This window comes from Cryptomeria japonica, chromosome 8 (genome assembly GCF_030272615.1).
Source record: "Cryptomeria japonica chromosome 8, Sugi_1.0, whole genome shotgun sequence".
Lineage (NCBI taxonomy): Eukaryota > Viridiplantae > Streptophyta > Pinopsida > Cupressales > Cupressaceae > Cryptomeria > Cryptomeria japonica.
In genome coordinates this window covers 378,399,586-378,410,055 of record NC_081412.1, presented here as the reverse complement: position 1 = coordinate 378,410,055, position 10,470 = coordinate 378,399,586, and the positions used below count along the sequence as shown (strand labels likewise).

At 36.2% G+C, this 10,470-nt stretch overlaps 1 protein-coding gene across 4 annotated transcripts in view; it reads left to right on the top strand.

Moving 5' to 3' along the window:
- Window positions 1-218: 218 nt before the first annotated feature.
- LOC131062658 (uncharacterized) overlaps window positions 219-10,470 on the top strand; it is a 314,377-nt gene continuing 304,125 nt past the window's right edge. Inside the window, exons 1-4 of one of the 4 annotated variants that reach the window (XM_057996368.2) lie at window positions 224-729; window positions 841-959; window positions 1,044-1,092; window positions 6,156-6,329. In XM_057996368.2, the coding sequence (XP_057852351.2) occupies window positions 591-729; window positions 841-959; window positions 1,044-1,092; window positions 6,156-6,329 (481 nt within the window). In that variant the 5' untranslated portion in view covers window positions 224-590. Of the gene's footprint in view, window positions 730-840; window positions 960-1,043; window positions 1,093-6,155; window positions 6,330-10,470 lie in introns of all 4 variants that reach the window. The other 3 variants (XM_057996369.2, XM_057996370.2, XM_057996371.2) reach the window with 3 other exon arrangements.

Here is a 10,470-nt window from a genome sequence, read left to right as displayed (position 1 = left end):
CAACAAGGAAATAAAGAAGTTTGTCATTGAAAAGTTTCAAACCACAATGTGGAATAACCACATTGGACACAAAAAGACCTACTATATTAGAGAATTTACCCCAACTGGGGAACATGGCGATAAAGCATATTTAGGGGCAGCATTAAAGGGAAAGCTAGGCTGTACGACTGAGGACTGGTTCACATCATCTCAGGTGTGAAATGGGTAGGTGGCAAAGGCCCAAGGAGGTATGGGAAGAGAGAACTTGTTTGTTTTGTGAGATGGGAGCAGTGGAGATGGAATGACACTTTCTTACTGAATGCACAACGTATGATGATATTCAGGCTCAGTATGAGATCATTTTAAAGGCCGACAACATGCATCAGTTATTTGACGAGGATAAGATCAACCAAACGGCAAGCTCCCTGATCAAGATTCATAACAAGAGATCAGACATGAAAAATTATATTCAGAAGATTTAATGTTGTGTTTTTCTTGGTCCCATAAACTATTCAGTGTCGTAAACGTCAATAAAATCATTCATTCATTCATATAAGTCTGCAGAGCAAATTCTCAAAAAGCATCAATGAATCCTGTTGTGTGAGCAAAAGATGATGGAAGGCAGTGTCACCGCTCGCGTTAGTTTTGCATGGAGCGGGTGGAAAGCAGCGACAAGACGTAGTGGCACTGCTGCATGTGGTAGGACTCGGGCTCGGGCTCAACTTCAACGTCAGCCTCAGCCTTTCTCTGGTATTCTAATTTATATCAATGCATTTATGCTTGTTACTAGTACTAGTAAACAACTTATTGGGCTAAGTGCGGGATTGGCATTTGGTGTTGGTGTGCTTATTGAAACTTGAGAAGGTACGTGGAGGTCAATCAAGAATCTGCTGAAGAGTTGCCGGGGATTATCAGTGTGTCCCCAGGATTCCCTGAAACAGGGGCAATGGGTCAAGTTAATATGTGGTGCTAGTTTTGAGGTACGCCTCTTCTCAACCCATTTCTCTTTGTTATCATTATCATTATGTTTAATAAGGGATAATCCAATTCATTGATTGGTGCAGGATGTTGCAGATGTTAGAAATCTCTCTCTCATTTACACTCTGGCAGGCGGTAATGATTTTCTAAATGCTCTTTTGATTTTGTATAAGCAGCGCCTAACCTCACCCGAAAACACTAGCAACCCATTACACATTATAAAACCTATTGCAGGATATGGACTCTGCAATATAGAATTCATTCATTCAGTGTCGTGCTTTGGGCTATAAACAAAGATTGGAAAAAGAAAAACACTTAAAAGTACGCGCTACACCTGCTGCACTAGTAAAACAAACAATGTTTGGATATATTTCTCACTATGTAAGTGGCGAGTTGTCAAGAATATATGACTCTCATCCCGAGATAACACAAGATTGCAGGGACAATTGGGCTCAGGAGGGGCTTCTCAAACCCTGCGAAGTTTGAAAAACCAAATTTTTGAAAAGGGTTATGTCGGTGTTGTAAATTTATTAGGGAAGATGATAAAACCGTTCTTCAAATTTAGAAGGAGAACTTCTTTGAAATATAACTAAAGCTAACAAAATCCACAAATATATACATTGTACTAATCATCAATGCGAATATTTGTATTTAATATAAAATATTACTATGAATATGTTTTTATCCTGGATGTAGTGTTGGACTATCAGTAGCCAAGAATGCAATGAGATTTTCAAATTAAGGTGAAGCTACAAGTCAAGCATGAACAAACACAAGTTTCTACTGGTTAAAACAAAGACGAATATTCAGCTGCAAACAAGGATTTAATTACTTGGCACTAACGGACACTATTTATTGGCTAAATGAGAGATCAACATGTTAGCATCAATATAGGAAATGATAAAGCAAAAGAAATTACACATTTCCATGAAGTAATATGTCAAAGAAATACACAAAGTTAATTTTGATGAACAATGAACATGAACACAAAGTTTGGAAAGATTGTTCGATTCAATCTAACTTACAAAATATCAAAGATGGGATTAATAGTTACTGAATAACATAATAGTTGGATGCTTTCTATAGCATAAGCGTAACATTCATTGTCTTCCGTTACAAACATTTAACACATTAACTTGACTTCAACCTTTGAATGATAATTTCTTTAGCATGTTCGGCATCCACTTCCATTACATTGTATGTGTAAATGAAGCATATTTATAACCTTCCAATTGCAGCTTCTGAAAGTTTCAAAAATAATAAAAATTATTTCTTCAAAAGCAATTTTATCTTCATCCTTGAAAATAATATAAAATATGACTGTCTTTTCATTTCTGTTTTTTTATCTTGAGTGTCCATCTAAACCAAGGGCTTTGATTTTTTGATTTTGTCTTTAATTTGCTTTACTTGATCCTCATCTCGGCTTAAAAAATAAAAAATATTGATAAGTTTCATCTTGAGTGTCACTTTGAATGGAGAGCTTAGATTCATCATTTTTACTCCTTTATTTAGCTTTATTTAGTGTTCATCTTTCCTTTGGCCCTATATACTAATGATGCAATACAGATTAAACACAGGTCCTCACACAGAGACAAAACTCGAATGCAATTGAAATGCTATGAAATAGAAATGAAAATCTGCAAATTAGAACTCAATATCTTCAAAAAATGATACCTTTTCTCTACAAATCTGCAAATAGATGAGATTTCAGCCTATGGACTGATGAATACAGTCCCCAGGTCTGATGTGGTCTGATCATAGACCTGCAAACATATTGTTTTACCAGCAGCCAAACAAAATTGCTTCCAAAACAGCCCCCTATAACTCAAAAAATGCCCCTCTAAATGCTACGGCAGCCTCCCTAAAAGCACCCACACAAAAACCTAAAAACAAAAATAGCCAAAACAATAAACTCTCAACCGTAATTTCAAATCCACTCACAAATTTTCTAAAAATAGATCCTTATGGGAGGACTCTGTTGATGTGTTTTTTTAGGCACACACAAACACATAATAAAATACCTAAAAGTATCTTATCCTCTCTTGATCAAAGTCTCTCAAATGCTGAAGATTTGCACAAGGATCACTTGAGATAAATCCAAGGTTCTTCAATGTCGGGTCACAATGTGTGGATAAGCACAGTTGGTGGTTGTGATTGTTGTTCCTCCAAGGGGTCTTACGTTGTACATGAAAGCTTGTATTGCTGGAACTTAGATCCTAACTACTTGCACGGAATGTTAAAAAAAGGCAAAAGACATAGGGTTTAAGAAGTCTAAGAATGTAAGAACGATGGACAATCTTTGGTGCAACTTGACTAAGCCTTGCTTTGACATGCAAAGCAACAACTCCACAAAGTTTAGTGCAATCTTCTAAGAAAATTAGATGATTTTCAAATCATTATCAAGCATAGACACCATTAATTGAATGCATATTAATGATTGAATAACAATTGAACTTAAGCTCATTCAAGTATTCTAGTTCACCACACAAGGCACACTTACAATCAACGAGAGGCCAGTGGTATGGATTAAGTGGATTCCACACAAATGCGTTCAACAAATTCCTCCATTCAATCTAATTAACATGAAAGCAAATGAGAAGTAGAAACCATGTGACTTGTTGAAATAACACATTTCACCATATCTTCAATGAAAAGAGTATCTCCATTTATAAGTCTTAACAACAATTCCTCCTTCTCCTATTTTCTATCTTTCTCCTATTCACTAATTCTCTGCTACTAACTATTAACCTTTACAAATGAAGAGCTTGAGCTTTATATAGAGAGCTCATTACAATGAGTGGCCAAGATCGAACTCCATCAATGGCCAAGATTTTACAATGAAACCCTAATTAGGGTTTGTTACAACTAACTTTAGCCTGTCCAATGAAATAACTACAATGCTCAGACACATGTCATTTCTTGAGTGTTCGCCCAATAGATAGTGGGGGTAGGTATATTGGAGTTTGTACCCCCATGGGTGAGCTTGGTTCATTGAATCAAGACATGCTGATGTAGGACTTCCTTTGATTGGTGGAGTAGTGACTGGGATGCCACCTCAATCTGCACTTGTAGACCTTATACCTTATCACAAGCAAGTGTTGATTTGAAGCCTTAAGAGATTTTGTATTAGCTGTATATGGAAATAATTTGGAGAAATGGTTGGAGAATGTTTGTTAGTAGGGTACAAATATATTGGTAAACTTGTATACTTCAATAGATGAGGCAAAGAAGGTTCTCCAAGGAATTGCAGATATGGAGAAGTATATGATGGATGCAATTACTCCCTATGAGAGGATTGTAAAAGTATACAAATAAGTTAATACTCTGACATTGAATAATGAACAAAAAATCACATGAAAAGGGCAATCTGGTTTCCTAATGAGAATATTAAATGTAGCTTCTACTTTCACTGAATAGAAGAATAAATTAACTCAAGTGGAAAGGTTCATTTCTGAATTTGTGATTGATATTCCATGTAAATATGTTAACGAGGAAGGTGTGTTTTTTTATTTGCATGATACCCAAGGTAAGTGTTTGTGGTTGATCAAGAACTTTTTTGTGAAGGTTCAACATGTGGACAATTTGTATGATTTGGGAAAGATTACAGTTCATGTTCAAAAAGGAGGGATTAGAAAAGTTTGAGATATTGGTTTCAAAATCTAGTCTCATCATTCAGACACAAATTGCTTAGTTAGATTTAGTACTGGCGCTAGGTGAATGTCAAGCTTGATTAGTTTCTTTAGAATTCAAAAAGTTGCTTCAGCAACAGGGAATTCCAGTGGGCTTGTTGAGTAAATATTTTTAGCTATCTTTAATTTTAGCTTGATTTTCCTGTTGAGAAAACTCTATTTTTAGAGAAGTCTATTTTTGGATCTCATAACAAGCAAGAGATGTGAGTTTTGGAAAATTTATTGATAGTTTTGTTGTAATTTTTACCAACAGTCTGTTTGAAAATTGTTTAACTTTAATTTAGTTTTAGTGGATAGAATTTTGTAATAGAGACTGCATTGCATGTAATCAAGTTATTCCTAGAGTAGAAGTGCAATAAACGTTTTGATGTATTTTCATGCAGAGTTTTGTAAGCCTTGTAATTATCAATATGCGTCATTTTGCACTTTTAGATTTCTTATAGTAATTCTCATGTGTACTTGCTGCTGAAATTTCTATTCACCATGTTAGTGTCTTTTGACTTAATTGTCTTACGAATTGGGTATATCTAATAATTAATGCAAGCTTTGTATTGCAAATTTTAAAAGAGGAAGTATTGTGGTTTGTATAGAGTTCTTCGTACTTATACATAGTTCATGGATCTCCACACCTAGGTTCTTTTTAACCCAATAATGTTCTACTTGTATTTTTTAATCTTTGCATCTGATTGGGAATCGTAAGCATTCATTAGTTGTGTTAAATCTTTTTCTGTAATAGATAGTCATAAAATACAAACTTTCCTATCTAGCATATATCTGAAAGAGAAAGCTTCCTCTCATAATTTGAAGAGCAGTTTTACTATACATCTGTTTGTTTGGTGTCACACTAAAAGCAGTGAATTAAAACTCTAACATACAGTTACCATCTATGTTTAACAAAAGTATTACATGTGTATTGAGATGGGGTTTTGCCTCTAAAATAGCTAACTGTAGTGCATTTCTCTAATCATGCATATGCTTTCTCATACTCAGATAATTGGAAGCAAACATTAGTGGAATTTTATCAAGAATTGCCTACCTGATGGTTCATTTGGGGACAAGTTTCCTCATCTTCTTTGGGGTTATTTGCAGTAATCATAGTAATAGCTATATCAACTGATGCGATGATTGAATGTTCACCATATTTATAATAAAATTGCTGATAGGATAGAGGCTTGAGGCTTAACTATCCAGTAAATGTAGTTGAATGCAGAGTAGAGGCTGCTGTAAGGACTGTGGAAGAGCTGTGAGAACAAACAAACACAAGGAAATCCGCACAACTCCAAAATCTCATTACTTCCTTACTCTCTTTAAAGGAATTTATACATAAATATTTTAGAAGTGATCCTTCTTTGCAGACTCTAATATGATAAATTAAACGGTGAATTAGTAGTCTGATTTGTTTTGTGAGTCACATAGAATTGAATTGTAGTGTGGCTATATTGGTTAGAAAAATACATGCAATCAAAGTAACATTAGTAGATTCTGATTCTGTGGTGTCTTGTCTTGCAGTTGACTGCATTGACTGTGCAGCAGATGATTCAGTTGTTACTGCAGTTAATGAAGGTATTGACATGGCAGAACAGATATGTATGTCAGGAGATGCAGCTGAGAGGATACCCTTGAGAAGGCCTTGGGTAATGATCAGTGTTAATGATGACACAGATATTCACTTCCGCAAAGCTCGTAAAGTTTTCTAACTTAAAAAGATCACTTTGTCAATTTTCCTACCTTAATTTGAGATGGGGGTTATGTGAGTCACAGAAATTTGCTAGAAAATTTCTTCAAGTACAACCTAGATTTCAAGCCAAAATTGCTAAAAAGGCAACTAGTTGCTTTATCCTTTGTTACTGAGATGATTCATTTTGTAACACTGAAAATCGAAGAGAACAGAATTTAAGGAAAAACAAGAAAAACTGAAAAGTAGTTATACTTCATAGATGAAATGTAGTTGGACTGAAAAATTACAAAATTTATTATAATGCATATATATATATATATATATATAGATAGAGAGAGAGAGAGAGAGAGAGAGAGAGAGAGAGAGAGAGAGTCTATTGAAGACATTCATCACTAGTTTGCTACATGTTTTGTTACTAAGATGATTCATTTTTTAACATTAAAAATCTAAGGGCTCGACTCGGAAATGTTCCTGAACATTTCATGGATGACTATCTGGATCAAATCCCAAAATCTCTGGCCTATATCCCATAGACCAAGCCAAATGACAGAAGACAAATTCATAATAAACTGAGGTCCCAAACTGAATCAAGTCACTAATCTTGAGAATTAGGTGTGTGCAGTGATGTTTATTCCAGTTTAAAGAATGTTGAAACATCATTGTTCGGTCATGACAAGCTATGTAGGGCGACTCTAACTTCAATAGCAACTTGGATATTGCCTCGCTACCAGTGAGCGTCTATAGCCCCGACGGGGTTATCGCCTGTAAGCTCATAGAGATTGCTCTATTTCCAGTAAATTTTCTTTTTGAATACTAGTAGAGGTGTCTGCACTCCCAAAGCCAAACATTTTTGATAATCCTTTGCTTTTCAATTTCTTTTCTCTTTCAATCTTTGGCTAGTAAGTGTTGTGCGTATCGCACACACACCTCGTCTTTGACAGGGGACCCTCGTGTCAAGTTTGGTCTGCCCGCGTAGTAGGAAAAATGGAATGAACAAGAAATCTCACGAAACCTCTCATTTCGCCGAAAACAAAGGCATTTGAGAATCTCACAAAATAAGCCGTCGGCCTGAAAATCATTCAAGGAGACAAAACCTCGCAAGATGGTCTAAGAGCCCGAAAAATTGATAAGTGTGAAGTCGCGTGAGAAGAGTTCAACTGCGCAAAATCATCCCATAGGCCGAAATTTGAAATTCGCCCAAAAACATTCCAACATGCTGAACATGAAGAAGATAAAATCGCTCATTCTACACTGAAAAGTCACGAGCTAAAATCCAAGTTCATAAATTTGCCTAGTAGGCCGAATTCCCTCAGTCAAGAGAAATCACGCGATTCGGCTCAGTAGCCCGAAATTGCTATAAGAGGGCATTCGCAAATCTCTCACAAACCCTTTAGATCCCGAAAATGAACTAAAGTTCATGATCACGAGCTCTCAAATCAGCCTCTGAGCCGAAAATCAAGAGAGAAAATCGTGAAAAGGGGGCAAAATACCCGAAAAGATGAACAAAGGTGTAAAATCTCGCACAAATTGACTAGATAGCCCGAAAATCCATTCAACCCGAAATGCAACCTCACGACTTGCAAAACCTCCTTGTTGGCCGAAAATAGAACAAACATTGCGCCATTTCATCCTAAAGGGCTGAAAATTAAAGAGTTTGAAAAACGTGCAATAGGAGTCTTTTGGCCGAAAATGGCCAATCTCGCGAAAAGCTTCACAATGACGAAAAGACTAATGAAACAATATTTTGCAAAATGTCTCAGTAAGCCGAAAAGAGAGGAAGGCCGAAAATCAAATCTCAAAATCGCCCTTTCCAAGCCGAAAAAGTTAAAATTCGAGTAAAATCGCGTAAAATACCAAAAGCGGCCGAGAATCATTCAAAAAATCAATATCGCGCAATGTCATTTTAAATGCCGAAAATCACAAAGTGAAATGGGGGAATATAAATCTAAGTTCAATTCGTGAATAATCTCTAACTAGCTTGAAATCCAAAATGGCCGAAAATTATAACAATCACCGAGTTCGCAAAAGTTTTTAGAAGGCCGAAAATCTTCAGAAGCCTAGAAATTGCGCGAAATGCTCAATTCACCCCGAAAAAGAGATAACAAGCTCGCAAAAGCCTTTAACCCGAGATTCCACTTAAACTCAAAATCAGCCTACATGGCCATAATGTAAGCAAACTCTCAAAACGACTCATTTGGCTGAAATTGAAAATAAAAGGCAACATTGTGTATTTTTGCCTTAAATGCCGAAAAAGCAATTTCAACGTTGTGCGTTTGCAAACCGAGTTTCTAAGGCCGAAAGGTATATGGTCTTGCATTTTAATCTTTTATCCCGAAGTTGAAGACTTAAGGCGAGAACAGACACTAAATGAAAGTCGCCATTTTCCTCAAATAGGCCGAAAATGGAGTGAGAGATCATAAATCACAAACCAAAAGCAAATGTACATTGCACAAAGGAGTTTCAAGCCAAAAATAATCTTCTAAAAGACAAATCGCACAAAAAGGCTTCGAACTTGCAAAATCAGTCGGAGAGCCAAAAGTGTAAAAGTGATAAAATGATGAACAAAGAGTTATAAATTGCCTATAGGTCCCGAAATTTGAAAGAGAAGGCGAAGACATTTTTAGAAACATCTCGCAGTTCACCTCTCAAGCCGGAATTTCGTCTAAGTTGGAGAATGAATCAAGATGAAGAATCAGGATTTCACGTTCAAAGAGAAAGACGAAATTTAAAAGATACATCTCACAAAGAGCTTATCAAGCCCGAACTCCATTGAGACGAAACCCGACATCGTTTAAAATTTAATGTTTGTCAAATTAATTTAATTAATTTTTAAAATTTATTGATTAATTGTGAAATTAATTGTTCGCAGGTCGAAGGCATCGTCAGGAAGAACCAAGAGAAAGCCTGAAACGCAAATCGAGGAAGGATTGCAAGCGAAGCTAGAAGCTGAAGAAGAAGAAATGTAGGAGTGTGAGATCGAAACGAAGCACGGAGAAGCGTGCCCCTAAACCCAAAGTTGAAATCTACCACGGAGACCAAAGACCGAAGAACATTCCGAATGCTGCAAGTATGCATTCTTGAGAAATGCACAACTAGATTTAATTCCAGAAATTCAGTTTTGAAAACTGAAATTGTTTTAATGTAAAATTGCCTATGGGCCCCACTCAGGATATTTTAAAACAGAGGGGACACAGGTCAGTTACGTTCAACTACCGGATAGGCCCAAATTGAAGCCAAACAGTTGTAGGTAGTTGGGAAGGTGGTTGGATAGATAACTGAGAATTGAGTGGGCATGGGTTAAAGTTGCCAACTTCTAGAAGGTAGGTTGCAGCGCTTGGATGTAGTCCATCCTGGCCACCGAGTCAAATTGTAAATCTATAAAAGGCAGGATGACTCTCATTGTAAAGGGTTAGAATTTTGTAGTTAGATTTTAGAAGTTAGAATAGGTTAGATTTTAGGCATAGCATAGAGATGCTGCAGAAATTGTTGTAATGGCAGCTAAAGCTAATATATGAACATTGAAATATGGTGTTTGTTGTCTGTAATGTCCCCTTCTCGATGATGTGCTTTCAGTGGTACATTGGCCTATTCCTGAGACCCGTAGGCCATGTGGAATGAAGAATTGGGGTTTCAAATGTTGGTGAAGCGAGAACTTACTATTTTTAGTAAGTTAGGGGTTGGCTGTTTGGATGATGCTGTCTTATTGAGCTTTCCATGCTCTGTCACTGGGTGCGAAGATCATGCTTTTCGGAGTAGTAATTCATGACTTACTATTTTTAGTAAGTGGCAGTATGGAGTATTTCTATTTTTGGCAGTGGACAGGGTCCTGGTCCTGCAGTAGTTCTATGGTCTTCTTTACTCCGCTTCATGCTGGTTTTTGTTAATGATCAGTACGGGAGTCATAAGTAATTTAATTAAATATTATTTCCTTGTTAAAGGTTTAATATTTAAATATTTAAATATTTGCATTTATTGATTAAATGTTGAGGATGACTTAGGGAAAAATAATTAATTGATATCCATGTGTTATTTTCCTAAGTCAAAAGGCGAATTTGTTGGTGGCAATTTAGGAGGATTAAACATTTCTTGTTTAATGTTTTTTATATTTCAAAAAACGCCACCGTAAGGCAATAGTTCGAACTTGCC